General features: G+C 51.1%; 1 protein-coding gene across 1 annotated transcript; it reads left to right on the top strand.

Annotated features, from left to right (window-relative positions):
* Positions 1 to 6,808: 6,808 nt before the first annotated feature.
* Positions 6,809 to 7,501, top strand: LOC141021988 (uncharacterized). Its single transcript, XM_073497859.1, has one exon. The coding sequence runs from the start codon at positions 6,809 to 6,811 to the stop codon at positions 7,499 to 7,501; it is 693 nt and encodes a 230-aa protein (XP_073353960.1).
* The last annotated feature ends 9,531 nt before the right edge of the window (positions 7,502 to 17,032 follow it).

Here is a 17,032-nt window from a genome sequence, read left to right as displayed (position 1 = left end):
CCTTTTGCCAGATCCAGTGCTTGTGGGTTCGATGGCAGTGTCACCCTCCGACGGCAAGTGCAGCCCCGCCAACCCCCTCCCGACATGGTGGTTCCGATCAACTATGGCTTCCTCATCTTCGATTCCAGACTCGACGGCTATGGGATTGCTCAGCTTCATGCCAGGGAGAGATCCCTGCTCGGCTTGCCGGTGCTGACAGTGGCGGCGCCCGTGGGTGTCGTTTCCTTCTTGGAGGCGCTGCCAAGGCCTTCAGCTGCGCCCCTCTTTGAGCTCAGGGGAAACCCCAGGTACGATCCCCCGGACCGGATAGCGACGGCGTCCCAGTGTCATCTTCCTTCTTGAAGGCGCTATCTTGCGAGCTCGCGGTGTCCCCGGTTCTGCCTCGATCGATGTTGGAGTCTTGTGTCGGTTCGGCATTGCCGCTTGGTTTGGGTTTGGTAGGCCTAGCTGTGATGTATCCTCTGTTCGGGCCGAGCATCCCCTTCTCTCTGCTCCGGACACCATGTTCATGCCTACCCGCGTCTGTGTCATGTGTTGTATCCCTTTTGTACTCATTCTTCTCCTTCTATCAGTGAAAGATACGCAAGCCTTGCGTATTCACGCAAAAAAGTATTGCTAATCTCAGTCGACTAAGACTTAACAAAGTCTCACTCAATGCTATATCTGTGAGATCTTGCATTGAGATTCATGCAAAAAATCATTTTTTTCTTTCTTGCATATTATGTCACTTGACTGAGATTAAATTCCAGTTGACTGAGACCTAGGCCACACCCTTATAATAAAGCGGTAGAAAACAATAATAATGATTTATGCCGGAAAGTAGTGGGAATGTAATTGGATGTTTTATTCGGAGGAAAATTCCTCTATCCGAGAGTAATCAAATGCAAAGATTGTTCCTCAAAGTATGATTTTATTCAAAATTGATGGGTACATAAATTTCCAGTCACGTCGCATTCATTGGTATGTTACTCATTCATCTGAGAACGGGGGCATTAACGAAAAGGATAAGCATGCCAAATATCCTTGAGTTGGGTTCTTTCGAACCATCTTAATGTCGGCTATTATTTGATATGTGGTCATATGGAGCTAGAGTCACCTTTGGTATTAGTGTACTTCACTTTCTTATGGCTAAGAACATCATCATCCCTAGATTCTAAACAGTCTCTCAACACTACAGAAAAAATATCAAAAAATAATAGTAATAATCCCCGTACAAAACTATTTGAAACATAATTGTCCATTGGATCTGTTCTCTCGCGGGAAGTTTTTATGTCCGAGAATCTGAGAATGGGGATAGCACAACAATAGTCTTATTAACAATAATAAGAAAATGAAAAAATAGTTGAAGACAAAAATAAAATATATAATTTATACAAAATTGTCAAAGAATACAAACCATCATTCCTTTACTCGTGAATTGGGCATCGTCAATCGTGTCCGAACCATCTTAATGACATGTCAGGCTATTACTTCCTCTGTCTCATAATGTAAGACGTTTTTTGACATTAGTGTAATGTCAAAAAACACCATACATTATGGGACGGAGGAAGTATTTGATACGGAGATAGCATCACCCCCAACCCAAACATATTTCACTTTCTTCGGGCTAAAAAATATTGGCTCCGAAATGGTAAGTAAACGCTCAAAACGAGACCAATTTACGTGACAATGGTGCTAAAAATGTGAGGGTAGGTTCAAACATCACATAGGCTTAGCACTGTCCATTAACATTTTTCTTAATATACCATCATACGTGTTTCCTCTATAAAGAAATATAAAAACGTTTAGATCCGATCCTCACTGATCTAAACACCTTTATATTTTATACGGAGGGAGTAAAATTTGGATGATGGCTCCGTTTCCACCTAGCTCCGCTCCCACCCTCTAGCTCCTCCAAGCCCCCGCTGCCTACCGCCGACGCCCCCGCCGACCGCCCGCTTCCCAGCCTCCCTCGCCCCCTGCAATGGAATCACCTGGCACTGCTCCTGTCGACCGATGGGCGACCCTCTCCGGTGAGCGCGTGTCCTCCGGTGACCGCTGGCTCAGCTCTGAGAGCGAGTCCTCGGCGCGCTCGTACAGGGATGTCGCCCTCACCGCGCCGGCGCCTGCTGCCTCGCCGGTACCTGGGGCCCCTGGCCGCGTCGCGCTGGTTGCCCGCGTGCCTGCCAGGCAACGGCTTGGACCCCGCTCGGAAGTCCACCGCGTCTCTGGCGGGGCTGTGCTCGACGCTGATGGGTTCCAGCAGCCGCGACGCAGGAACCGACACCGCCGTCCGCGCCAGGATGGCACCCCCAGCTCCTTACCTCCTCGCCGCCGCAGCCCATCGCCGGAGGAGATTGTCGGGCTGTGTTTTCACTGTCTCGTCCACCGCCACCGGGTGAGGGACTTCACCAACGACGTCCGCTGCAGGCGCTGCCTCGCCTCTGGCCACGAATTCCGCGACTGCGATAGCCGGCGCCACGACGACGCGCGGCCTCCCCGTGTCGCCCCAGGCAGGGACGGCCCGCCACCGGCGCCCCCAGCGCCGCCGCGACCCCACCTCCCCGGCGCCGCCTGCGCTTCCCCAGCTGGTCCAGGCTCCCTCGCCGCGGCCCGACGTACCCGTGCGTGTCATCATGGCGCAATCCACGGAGATGGAGGAGGCCGAGCGGGTCCTTGGCCGCGCAATGGTGGCTTCCATCACCGGCAACAGGCCGCAGGTGGCCGAGCTGCTCTACCGCTCCCTCGAGCTCTCCGAAGGCGATTTCACCGTCCACGAGCACCACCCCGAAGACTTCCTCATCCTCTTCTCCTCCCTGGACACCATGCGCCGGCTCAATGGCGAGCATTTCATCAGCTCGCCGCGCTTTGCGCTGTCGCTACGGCCATGGTGCAAGCTCGCGCATGCCGGCGCCGGCGTGTTCGAATACCGCGTCGAGCTTGAGCTCTGTGGCATTCCCGCCCAAGCCTGGCATCTTTCCACCGCCAAGCACGTTCTTGGGGAGAGCTGCTGGATCGAGAGGTTACACCCCCGCACGCGCTCTCGCGAGAACCTGACCGTCTTTCGGCTTTCCGGCCGTGTGCACAACCCCGCCGACGTCCGCCGTGCCGCCATCCTGGAGATCGTCGAGCTCCTGCCGTCTCGTGTGCCCTCGGAGGCACCGGTGGTCAGGACGCTCACGTACGCCATCTCCATTGTGCTTGTACGTGCGGCTCCGCTTGGGGTGCCCCCTCCGGGTGCCCAGGCCAACAGCGATGATCCCGGTCGCGATGGCGCCGGCAATGGGCATGGCCAGGGCCAGGGCTCCGGACCTGGTCGGGCGCGACGCCGTGGCCGGAAGCGCAGGTGGTCTAACACTGCGCCGGATGGCCGGGCCGACGGCATGGCCATGGACGCGTTCACCTGGCACGCTGGCGACCGCTCGGGGCGCGCTGACGGGACGAGCATGGCGACCTCCTGGCCCCGGCCGGCGCGGCGGCGGTGCCGCCCGCCTTGCCGACACGGGATGGCATGTTGTCATGGCCGGGTCAGTCGGGCCTCGCTAGTTCTCGTCACCGAGCCAAAAGAGGAAAAAGAGGAAAAAGAAGGGCCCCGCAAGGGCAGGCTTTGGAGGCAGGCCTGACGCACGCGTCTGTCGAACCCACTGACGACGCCACGACAGTTGTGCCGAGGCCAGCTGGCGAACTCCCACTGGTCCCGGGTGCGCAGGAGAGCCCCGGAATTTCAAACACCGGCTCTCCCCATGATCCCAAGGACGATCCCGTCGGCCCCACCCCTGCCGCTGCTGATCCGACACCGTGTCGGGACCTTGCCCTTTTGAGCTAGGTCCCAGACTCGCAGCCTGTGGCGCCAGTTGGTTCAGGAGAGCTAGGATCACCTGCCGCCTTGTCGAGGCAAAGTGGCGCATCTCGCCCGCTCCTGTCCGGGCGGGCCCAGGAATCTCCGCTGACCAGTCACCGCAGCCCCGCGATCACACTGCGGCGATTTCGACGGGAAGAGACGCCCTCGTTGCCGCCTCCATCGCCATCGTGCCGGCGCCCGCGCCCCCCTCTGAAGTTGGGGCCCCCACTCCTCCCACGACTGCCGATGGGCCAAATGAGGCTGGGCCGCCAACAGCCGAGCCCGCAACTCCTGCGCCGACGCCCCCAGTGGCCGCTGTCGGGCCCCTAGTCACCAGATCACCGGTGCCCACTGCCCAGAGCCCAATCTCCATCCTACAGCGGCCCCGTGGCCACTCTGTGCTCGCGCCCAGCCCTGATCGCTGCCCGCCTGTCGCCGGCCCCTGTTCGCCTGCGTCTGGTCGGTTTGCCTCGCCACCAATCACTATGCGGAGATCGCTCAGCCGTGCTACTATGCAGCAGGCATGGGCGCTTGGCGAGTTTCTGGCCGCGGCCACGTAGCACATCAGTGCGTCGCTGCCGACACCTGGGAAGCGGCCACGTCGGCCCCTCAACTTCACCCCACGACGAGGCCGTTCCGCGGCTGCTGCCACGCCTGCAGCGGCGCCGCCAACGGCAGAACGGAGGGCCCATGTGCAGATTCTGCGCACACTTGGGATTGTGGGCACCAACCAGAAGATCACGCCCATTGAGATGAAAGCATACGACGACATGTTCGCGGCGCCGATCCCACTGTCTGTGCTCAAGGCCATCGCTGGCCTGGTTGATCGAGAGATCCCAGCGTGCTTCTCCCCTCCCCCCACGCGCGAGGCCACTGCCGGCGACTGCTAGGTCTGCCAGCACACCCATCGTCGTCCCCTTGCTTCATGGATCACGGACTAAAGATCGCTGTTTGGAACGTTCGCGGCCTCAACTCGCGCGCTCACCGTGCTGCCATCCGTTCTTTGCTAGGCACTACCGGCGCCTCCATTGTATGCCTACAATAAACTAAGATGGCTTTGATCTACTCGCCCATTGTGCTTGACATCCTCGGTTCCGAGTTCGACGACTTCACTTTCCTCCCAGCCTATGGCACGCGCGGCGGCATTCTTCTCGCCTGGAAGAGCAGGGTTGTCACGATCTCAGACCCCCTGCTCACCCAGAACGCGCTCATGGCCAAGGTGTCCGCGGCCTCCGGGACGCCGTGGTGGCTGACGACGGTCTACGGACCCCAGGATGACACGGACAAAATCCTATTCCTCCAGGAATTGCGTGATATACGCGCGGCTCGCCCTGGCCCATGGATGCTATGTGGAGATTTCAATCTCATATACCGCGCCGAGGACAAAAACATGGGTGGCCTGCATCAGCGCATGATGTGAAGATTTCGTCGCGCCATCAACGACCTTGCCTTGAAGGAGATATACCTCAACGGGCGCCGCTTCACTTGGTCGAACGAGCAATCGCCACCCACGCTGGTGCACCTTGACCGCGTCCTTTGCACCTCTGACTGGGAAGACGCGCACGGCGAGTGCCACCTCTGATGCCTCGCTTTGGTCATGTCGGATCACTGTCCGTTGCTGCTGGACTGCTCTCCCATGCCGTCAGCCCACAAACGCTTCCACTTCGAGGACTACTGGCTTCGGCTGGACGGATTCCACGACACCGTTGCCATGGCTTGGAGCTCGGTGCACGATGACGACCCCTTTCGGCGGCTGGTCAAGCGCCTCCAAGCTACTGCACGTCGCCTCTCAAGTTGGAGTGCCAAGTCCACGGCAACATCCGGGAGAAGCTGGCCATATCCCGCGAGCTGATCCTGCGCTTCGACAAGGCGCGTGAGGACCGGGTGCTCTCGCCACCGGAGGAGTGGCTCCGCAAGCAGCTCAAGCTCGCCTACCTTGGCATGGCATCCATAGAGCGCACGATCGCTAGACAGCGCGCCCGCATCGTGACTCTCAATGATGGTGATGCCAACACGAGCTTCTTCCACCGGCAATGCTCCTACCGTCGGCAGAAGAATCGCGTGTACAGCCTTGTCGTGGAAGGGCGGGTGCTTACAGATCCGAGGAGATGGCCAGCGCGGCGTTCTCGCATTTTGATGGCTTGCTGGGCACCGCCGTTGGACGGGAGCACACCCTGGACCTCTCCCAGCTTATCGAGCCTGGCGACCTCGCATGCCTTGACGAGCCATTCAGCCCGGAGGAGATATGGGAGGCGGTCAAACGCATGCCGGCACGCAAGGCGCCTAGACCAGATGGCTTTACCGCGGAGTTCCTGCGTGCTTGCTGGAGCATCATCCAGCAAGACATCTGGGGTGTCTTTGAGCTGCTATACGCACTGCGAGGCGCGGGTTTAGCAAGCTTAATCAACCGTTGCTGACCTTGTTGCCAAAGTGCGCGGATGCACACAAGCTTGGCGATTATCGACCGATCTGCCTGATACACATTATGGCCAAGATTTTCACCAAGGTCCTGTCACTGCGCCTGGCCCCCAAGCTCGACGCCCTTGTCAGCCGCAATCAAAACGCATTCATCACCGGACGTAGCCTACACGACAACTTCATCCTTGTCCGGCAATCTCTCAGGCTGCTGCATCAACTTGGCGCACCTAGGATCATGCTCAAGCTCGACCTCACGCGTGCCTTCGACTCCATCTCCTGGCCCTTTCTTTTTGAGTGCTGCGCCAATACGGGTTTGGAGACCGATTCAGAGAATGGCTGGCCATACTTCTGTCCACGGCGAGCACTCGGGTCATGCTCAACGGTGTCCCCGGCCCGCCGATTTGGCACCGCCGCGGCCTGCGGCAAGGTGACTCCACCTCCCCGCAGCTCTTCGTGTTGGCGGTGGGCACGCTCGGGCGGCTGATGCGTCGCGCCCTCCAGACCGGCATCCTCCAGCAGCTCCACCCCTGACGCGCCATCCCGGCGATCTCCCTTTACACCGACAACGTGATGCTCTTCTGTCACGCCACCACCGAGGAGGTCTCCGCTGTCAAAGGCATCCTGGACGTGTTTGGCACGGCTTCTAGGCTCCAGGTGAACTACACCAAGAGTTCTGCCACGGTTCTCCACGGAGATGATTCTGACGTGGGACTGATTGAGCTGCTCGGGTGCCCCGTGGTGACGCTGCCGATCACCTATTTAGGCATCCCACTCACCACCCGTCGCCCTTCCGCGGCCCAGCTGCAGCCTCTCGTCGACGCGGTGGCGGGCCGGCTCCCTACCTGGAAGGCATGGCTGATGAACAAGGCTGGTCGGCTGGCGCTTGTCAAGTCGGTGCTCAGCGCTATCCCAATTCACCAACTGCTCGTGCTCGCACCCCCCAAGAAAACCCTGAAGCTGCTTGAGAAGATTCAACGAGGTTTTCTTTGGGCCGGCCGCGCGGACGCCCATGGTGGTCACTGTCATGTGAATTGGCGCCGGGTCTGCCGCCCGCTCGAATATGGTGGCCTAGGTGTCCGAGATCTCGAGCGCATGGGGCTCGCGCTCCGGCTACGTTGGCTATGGCTTGCGCGTACGGACACTGAGTGCGCATGGCAGGGGCTGGACCTGCAGTTTTCGTCGAAAGAGCGCGCCCTCTTTCATGCCTCCACAACCATGGCCATTGGGGACGGCTCAACCGCCCTCTTTTGGGAGGACCGCTAGCTCGGCGGCCAGTCCGTCCGCGAGCTTGCGCCCATGCTCTTCCAGTGCATCCCCAAGCATCGCCGGAAAGTGAGAATGGTGGCGGAGGCCTTGGCCGGCAACAGCTGAGCGCGCGACATCCGTGGGCTGCTCGGCCTCCCCGAGATTGGACAGTACCTGAAGCTATGGCACCTTGTGCAGCACGTTGTAATGCCCCAAGACCGACGCTTCAGAAGACTTCCATATATTTTTTCGTGATCTCCGTGTGTTTCTTTTGTGCTTGCTCTTTTATTTTTCATTGCATCATGTCATCATGCCATCATGTCATTAATTTTTTCCAAACTCAACTAAGTAAATTGCATGGATCTTCGATCCATTTAAATCGAGGGAAATGCACATGGTGATTTCTCTTTATAACATATATCATCCCAATATTATTAGGGAGCTATATTAAAATATTCCATTAGTTGGAGTTCACCATAACACACTTGCAAATATCCCAATGCCTTTGTTATCTTAATTCTTGGTCTCCAACCTTGCCATTTATTTTTTCATCTTATTCCGGAGCTCCACCAAAAATCCGAACATTTTTGGACCTTACCAACCCTCACTTCCTATTCAAATCATTTGAATTAAATTCAAATGCATTTGAATTTATATTTTTCAATCTGGCCTTTTCTATTTTCTCGGAACAAGCGCATTTTTATGAGCCCGGGAAAATTGTCCGCATGCGCAAATTCTTTCCCTAACCCTCTTTTTCTTTTCCTCTCTCTAATTCTTTTCTGCTAAAGAATATGAGGGGGAGAGAGAAGAAGCCCAGCAGCCGCATGCCACTAGGCCAGGCCTCTGTTCAACATTTCCCTGTCCACTGGGCCGGCCTCTAAGGCCCAGCCCGCGCCCCTGTCTTAACCTAGCCCGATCCCCATCTCTCTCGCTCTTCTCTCGGTCTCCACCCTCTCCCCTTCGTCCTCCTGCGCCGCCACACGCAGAGGAGCAGGGCCCTCGCGCCGCGCGCCTCGCCCGCCCCTGCTCCCGGTCACCCTCGCCGCCGACCTCCTCCTCGCTCCCATGGCGTCGCCACCCTCACCCACCGCCGGCGCCCTGCAGCCGCCGCCGTTTTGCAGCGTGCTGCGCCCCACCTCCATGGCCGCCGCGCCTCCCTCTGCAGCACCAGGCCGCGACCGCACCTCCTCCTCGTCAAGTCCCCGTCACCCGAGCGCTCGAGGAGAGGAGCTCCTCGAGCACCTGCGGCCGCATCCGCTCGTCCCCTCCGTTTTGGTCGGAGTTCGCCGGAGCCCGAGCACCGGCCGCCTTGCACCCGCGAGCACCACCACCTCCAGCGCGCCTCGAGCCTCCTCCTGTGCGCCTCCACCCTGGTTCCAGACTCGACGGCCCATCCCTGACCTCCTCCTCACGTGCCATCTCCGCCTTCGCCTCCTGCTACCGGTGCGCCGTCGTACCTCCGCCGCCCGGCGACCTTCTGCATCCACCTCCAGCAGCTCTCCCTGCGACCTCCTCTTCATCACCGCCTCGTGCCGTCCCTACCGACTCCGACCAGGAAGCCCCGCCGCTCGCCTGAGCGTGGCATCCGCCTCCTGTTCGTGCTGCATCGTCTCGTTCGCGGGCACTTCCTTGCCACAAGTGCTCCTGACTGAGACCCTCAAGTCATCTACCCGGAGCCCAAGTCCGAAGACTACCGTGGACGTGTGCCTCGTGTCACCTGGATCGTCAAGTACCGTCTCCGGGATTCACCAAGTACCACGACGTCGGTGTCCCTCCAAGTGTGATGTTGGAACATGCACAGCTGCCGTCGCCGAAGACCCGGGTAGCGTAAACGCCAAGTTCCTCTCCGCCGTGAACCACTACTTCCACAACATGTCGTGTACGACTACCGTCGCTCGGATTCGACAAGACAACGTGTACCACGACACTGGAGACATGAACATCTACGAAATGTGTACGACTACACGATGTGATGCCAAGTACCATGACGACCGTGCACCACTACCGTCGCCCCGTAGATGTTGGGTTCATCAAGTCCCTCTCCGAACGTGTACAACTACTTCCACTTTGAACGCGTTCCGCCCCGAATGCACGCTTCGAAGGTATAACCCCACGACGACGTCCGTGAACCGTATGTTTGCACCGTGCCCGTTTGCTTCATGCACGTTCCTCCTCGGTTGCCATGCCGTCGACCCGTGGGAACCCGGTAACCGGGAGCACCCCACCATCTCTTGCGTGTTCCACACATCCGCACACTTCTCTTTTGCATCGGTATCTCAATCGAGTTACCGGTACCGATATGTCGCCGTGGCATCATTTTCGGATTCGTTGCCGTGGCACCCCTTTCTTCCGCCATGGTGACCAAATGCTTCATAACATGCTCATGTCCACGTTTTCATAATATTGCTTAAAACTTGCATGTGTCATTCGCATCATGATAACAACATTTAAATGCCTACAATTGATGTTTGCATTAAAATTGCTAAATGACATGAGGATTTTCCGGAATTGTCGTTTGTTATTTCCGGCCTCATTTAAACTTGACTAGATAGGTTGTTTAATTATGATTCACCCCTTGCCATGTTAATCAACATTTAATATTGTTGGGTATATAACCGAGAGAACTAAACAATTGTTGTGGTGTTTCGTCAATATGCAACTCGTTGCATATTGAGCTCCACTTAACTGGTAGTTCCGTTTGTGCACTTTGCCATGCCATGCCTTTTTAAACCGGACATGCATCATACTTGTTTGTGCATCATGCCATGTGTATGTGGTGGTTGTTTACTTTGTTGTTTGTTTCTTTCCGGGTTGCTTCTCTCGTTAGCTTCGGTTTCTTTCCGGAGTTGTGAGGATTCGTTCGACTCCGTTTGTTTGTCTTCTTCATGGACTCGTTTTCCTAGCGGGATCTCAGGCAAGATGACCATACCCTCGAAATCACTTCTATCTTTGCTTGCTAGTTGTTCGCTCTATTGCTTTGCAGCGCTACCTACCACTTGCTATTTCATGCCTCCCATATTGCCATGAACCTCTAACCTTTGTCACCCTTCCTAGCAAACCGTTGTTTGGCTATGTTACCGCTTTTGCTCAGCCCCTCTTATAGCGTTGCTAGTTGCAGGTGAAGATGAAGATTGCTCCATGTTGGATTATGTTTATGTTGGGATATCACAATATCTCTTATATTATTAATGCTTCTATATATTTGGTAAAGGGTGGAAGGCTCGGCCTTATGCCTGGTGTTTTGTTCCACTCCCGCCGCCCTAGTTTCCATCATACCGGTGTTATGTTCCTTGATTTTGCGTTCCTAACGCGGTTGGGTGATTTATGGGACCCCCTTGACAGTTCGCTTTGAATAAAACTCTTCCAGCAAGGCCCAACCTTGGTTTTACATTTGCCTCACCTAGCCTTTTTTTCCCTTGGGAGTCACGCTCTCGAGGTGTAGGGGAACGCAGCAGAAAACAAAAAATTTCCGACCTACGCACCAGCCCAGGACCACTATGGAGACTGCATACATGGTTTGATCTTTTTCGTTACCGACTCGTAGCGCAGCGGGAAGTAGAGTCGATGACGATCGGCGGTGCAGATCCCCGCAGCTAGGATTTACAACCTCCCAACCGCGAGGATGTATACCCTCATCTGCTCCTCAGGCAGCCCTCCAGGAGGCGGTCGAACAGCCCCCCGGACGGTGTCGCGGACAGCCCTTCGGGAGGACCTTCGAAACTCGAACGGTCACTCGGACAGCCCTTCGGGAGGACCTTCGAAACTTGGACGGTCACACGGACAGCCCTTCGGGAGGCACTCACGAACTAAGACCGAAACTACGATCTCTCTACAGAGTTGCACACATACGGTGTCATCTATCCGGCAGGGCTTCGCCGTCCAGAACTAGTTCCTGCCGGAACCCAGACAGCCTTACGGCTCTACGAAACTCTTTTCGTGGGAGGGAGAGAAGAAGCCAGATAATGCATGGCATGTGTATGAGAGCAAGGGATGATTGTGGAGGGCTGCCCCTCCACCTCTATTTATAGGAAATCCCAAGGGGGTAGGGTAGTTTCACAAAAAACCCAAAATGCACATGAATGAAGTCCTTCCACGAGGACCTAGGAGTGAAACCAAGGAACAAGAGGGTCCCCAAGGGGGGATACCCCATGTGGCCGGCCACACCCCCATGAGGGGCCCAAAAAATGGCTCCTATCCATCCATGTCATCCCCAAGATCTTTTGGAGCAAAGCCCCAAAAGGTGGCTTTCCATAAAGTAACCATAAAGCTGATTTTCACTATTCACGACGACATTTTTCAGCGTCTGATCGAACTGAAAATATTTATGTGGGCTAAGAACATTTCCAGTACCCACTAAAATGATTTTCAACGCGTTCCGAAACAATTCCGGTTTTAGTGATTTTCATCTGCGAAACGCATCTGAAGTGGCTCCGGCAGCTCCGGAACATTTCCGGTTTTTATCTCAGAAAATTCCAAAAAGCTTCCAGAATGATTCTGGCATCCTCCAAGAATTATCAGGCATGTGCCGAAACCAATTTGACTTAATGGTGTATCCCGAAACAACTTTTCGGTATCATCAAAACTTATCCGATGACCTCTCTCTGCGGTACGATTCCGCTGTCCGAAACTTTTCGGTGTCCGAAACTTTTTCGGTGATTTTCTCTCAGACTCCCTGTCTAGTATTCAGCAGATAGATGACCCTTAAGCATGTGACCCTATAGGTTCGGTGAAGTATAGACATGACCCGGAACCCCTTCCGATCAATGATCAACATCGGAGCCGTGGACACCCATATTGACCCCTATACCCACACGAATAAATATTCGAGTGAACCTCCAGTTGCCGTGTGCTATTCCTGTTGCTTCGCGATATGTTACAAATACCCGAGGTGAGACATGTTGGCATTCCCGTGGATCAACAACTTGTCCACTATGCTAGTTACCTCGTTACCGGTATTGTTCTCTTTTCTCGTTATCGTGTTCCGGCATCCCCGTGATCAAATCACAAAGTGTCTGGCCAGACGATGATGGATACCGTAACACCGAGAGGGCCCAGAGATATCTCTCCATCGTCGGAGGAGCAAATCCCAATCTTGAGCTATCAAGTTACTTGACACACTTTTCCATGAACCCGTAAGCCGCCGTAATAGCCACCCATTTACGGATGACGTTTAACAAACCCCAAAGTTCATGAAGCAAGCATGAAGAAACTCGATACTCTCATGGTCCAAGGAATCATGCAAACGTTAACCATCTCTGTGTTATGTACCAATAAACTTGTGACGAATGAATCTCATAGCATAACATCATGCCGGGTCGATTCAACACAAATGTTCTCTTAACATTATGCCCTCAAGGTTGCTGACATAGACATGCCCATGATCAGGAAAACATAACCATCATGCAACAGTTGAGCTAGTCTTAGAGGCCAGACTAGGAATACATTTTACCGTTTATTATTCCACACGTGCATATGAGTCTTCCTCCGAGCCTCGTGGTTATTGCAGACTCGAGAACCATAGCAATTATAGCATGGAACATAAACATAATTTTGAACTCGGAGATAAATAATATCATTTATTATTGCCTCTAGGGCATATCTCCTACAGACTCCCACTTGCACTAGAGTCAATAATCTAGTTAATGCTAGTGCACTTTACACCTGTGGCACACCGGTGTAAATATGATTCGCTTGTGGTATAGCCTGATGTCCAACGGATCTGACGACTTCAGTTCCGTGTGTATCTTTGCATGTCCTCGCGTTTTCACGTTTTCACAAAATTTCATATTTTGTGTGGACTTGGCTTTGTATGTATGTGAATCACAGGTCGAACCTGGATTCCTCAGACTGGGTTATGGAGCAACTACCTGCAGTAGTGTCCCATTGTCAAAAGCCATCTTGGAACTATACTAAGTTCATGAATGAACTATATGATTCAACATCTTCTTTGTCGCTTCTAAAGCGTCAACATACTTAGCCCTTGTTATAGAATTCGCCACAGTAACTAGTTTGAACAAATTCCAACTAACTGTGCCACCACATTGTGTGTTACACAAAACCCTTAACTTAAATCGAAAATCGCATGGTGAAAAGATGAAGACTATCGATGTAACATTTTACAACGAACTCTTCATGATCTCCGCTTGCAAGAAAACATATCATCAGTACTTACTCTAGTACTCAATGACATCTTTTACTGTTGTCCCACGATTAGTACTTTGATCACTTTAGTATCCATACTCGCAACACCTTGGGAATATCGGACATATCTGGTTGTTTTACATACCATGGAATACATGATTAATCCAAACACAAAAGTGTGTGGAATCTGCATCATGTATTTTACTCATCAGTGTTTTGGGACACCGAGTCTTGCAAAAACTCCTTCCATGTGACTTTGGCAAGAATCACTCCTTGGCGTTTTAAATGCTAAAAGGTTTTAGCATCTTGTCAATATGTATTCATTGCTTAGCCCCATTAGGTAAATCTATCTCCATAGATCATCATGCCTAATATTGAGGCTATTTAGCCTAAGCACTTCATCGAAAAACTATTTTCAAATGAAGTCCTAATTCGTGTCAAGAAATTTATTTCCAATTACCAATGTGCCAAGCACATAAGGTTTTTAGAAATATTATTACGCTCCCACTTACTTTCTTGAATTACAAGCATCTTCGTTACCCATTGATGAAGTCAAAACCCCTTTGACCATTTCATCAAAACACGAAGATTCCAACTCCATTTTGCTCTCTTCTGTCCATTGCTGGAACTCTGAAGTTTGCATACCTACTAGCATCCTCTGGATCGACAAATTACTTTGGACTGTATCATATACAAGTCCTAGCTTTCATTTCCATCAGATGGAAATCCTTTTATCATCCATGTTTCATATCTCATGATTGAAATATGTATTAATTGCTAGTTCAACCCGAACCGACTTTAAGCATCGCTACGATGAAAACAACCTCATCGTAGTCAACTCTTGAACTTGTTATTTCAACAAGTCGAGCTTTATGGATAAAACATTTTTATCCATATAAGTTTTAAGTTCCATAAATATTCGTTAGACTCTAAGTCTTCCGAAAGGTGTATCAAGGTTTTAATCTTGAATCACTTATATGGAAACTAACTTGGGTTGTATTGGCATTTAGCCAATTCCAGAGTCAGGGCCCATCAACGCTCCTTGTGTATCGTAGGTATAATGTTGTCTAACAACAATATCTCGTTTGCGCACCTGAGAGGTTTGCACGAGCCTTGCCTACGTGGTTCAGCTGCAAGTTCGACCGAAGTTCATACATTTTATTGTAGAGACTTCCGTATTAGTCGCTGTAGGAAACTCTGGAATTACTTCCAAGGTCTCTTTCCTTTGATCTGATGACTTAGATACTGTTTATCTCGTCGAGTTGCACTATTCTCCCACTCACCTTTTTGAAAGAACCATTCTCTTTAAAAGCACACCGTTTCGCGGCAAAACTATTTGCCTCGGTATAGTGAGGGAGGAATACCCAACATTTTGGTATAACCTACAAAGTAGCACTTGTCTGATTTGGAATAGGTTTGTAACCTTTTACACAAGCCCCATATTCCAAATGTTAAGAAAAGATATAACATGGTTGGGCGTACCATACCATGGCTTCATTTCAACAGACCCAATGTAGCTCTTTTCAGTGTAAAAGTCGCAGTCTCTAAAGCATCACTTTAAAAAGGATAATGGCAAATTTATTTATGTCATCTTTGACCTTACCATGTCATAAATGGTTAGATTACATCTCGACGGACTTTTCACTTGCAGTGGTGTTCCGGGAGGTGCAAGTTATGAAACCCCTTTCACAACTCATCAGACATTCGCTAAACATGTAACTCAAATATTCCTTTGTGCAATCAAATTGCAGAAACATAATTTTCTTGTTACAATAACTTCTACTTCATTTTTGAAAACCTTTCGAATGATTTCAAAAGATCCAGACTTACGTCTCATCAAGTAAATATCCATATATCTACTTGAGTCATTTCTGAAGATAAATAAATCCACCACTAACAACACTTATCGGACTACACACATCAAATGTATGATCACTAATAAGTTTGTTGTTCGTTCCTTATTGCCTGTGAACGGTATTTTAGTCACTTCACTTTTCGGAGGAAAGTTGCAAGTGTCAGATGATTCAAAATCAAAAAGACTTCAAAATCCATCATAATGGAATTTTCCATGCGGGTTTCTCCAATGTGACCAAATGTAGTGCCACACTTGTGTGGTATTCTTTAAGTCTTGCGACATTTAGCGTCAGTGTTATGGATGTATCATATTACCCTCAATATTCATAACATACGTCCCATCTTGGATGGAAGCATGGCCCTTCATGTTATTCATAATACTTAACAACAATTGTTGTTTTTATGAACAACTCTTTTGCAACAAACATTGTGCAATGGGCTAGAGTGTATGAAACTCTAAAATGAATTATGAAAGTAAACCCAGAGGTATTGTATTATTATCAATATTCATAACATACATCTCATTCATAATGAAAGTATGGCCCTTGTGTTATTCATAACATCGAACATAAAAGGTTCTCTTATGAACAACCTTCTTGCAAGATACCTTATGCAATGGGATAGAGTTTGTAAAACACTAAATGAATTATGAAAATAAATACAGACGGCAATACACCGATGGAAGGTATAGTAACATTTACTATGTTCCCTGTGTATACCTTAACCTCATTTCTGGCTAGTCCTTTTAGGCCACAGTAGCTCTTACAGTGATTCGCAATTGAATGCAATCGAGCGGGTATCTTTGTGATTAACTCACAATACCCAAGAATTAGTGATTAACATGTTTAACCATAATTCCCAAGAACTATATCTTTGACCAGCCTACTATACAACAAAAACTTGTATGACATTCATACATGAGCTGGATATTCCAGTCATCTTTCTTTCTGCCTTTTTACTTCTAACAGTTTAACTTTTAGTATTTCTCCTACTCGCAAAAGAAGCACCCAACTTAAGAGTGGCGTCAGCCCCGGACTTCCTAGGCGTGTAAGTCATACTAACACCCTTTGGACACTTCCTTTCTCTTTAAGTTGTTGTTTTATTCACCTTTCATTATATGACAGGCGTTCTTCTGGATCCCTTTCCCAACAGTCAAATGCATAGTAAACACTTTTACTAATACTTGCAAACAAACATTGCTTTGTTTGTATCTGAAAATAATTTTCAGTTCCATGAATATCATATAACTATCCCAACTTTCGAAGTTTGGGTTTCATGGAAGCAAACATATTGCACTTGACTGAAACGGAATTATAGCTTTTGGATCGAAGGACGAGAGTCACATGATCCATAGCTTTAGCGGGAGGATACGGAAAGCATGCGATAGGACAAAGTCCTTCTCGGCACTTTTGAGGACAATCCTCATATTACGTTACCAATCGTAAAGTTTTAACCAAATATTTAACAGTTATTCAATTTTAATAGGGAAGGTGGAAACACGAGCCATTATTCTACAACTATTTTGCAAGAAACACTTAGACAGTGTTCATAATT

This window comes from Aegilops tauschii, chromosome 4 (genome assembly GCF_002575655.3).
Source record: "Aegilops tauschii subsp. strangulata cultivar AL8/78 chromosome 4, Aet v6.0, whole genome shotgun sequence".
Taxonomy (NCBI): Eukaryota; Viridiplantae; Streptophyta; class Magnoliopsida; order Poales; family Poaceae; genus Aegilops; species Aegilops tauschii.
This window is presented reverse-complemented; position numbering and strand designations above follow the sequence as displayed.

What these genes read in the sequence shown, in the direction of transcription:
- LOC141021988 (XM_073497859.1), top strand. Translation starts at nt 6,809, where the DNA reads ATGCTCTTCTGTCACGCCACCACCGAGGAGGTCTCCGCTGTCAAAGGC.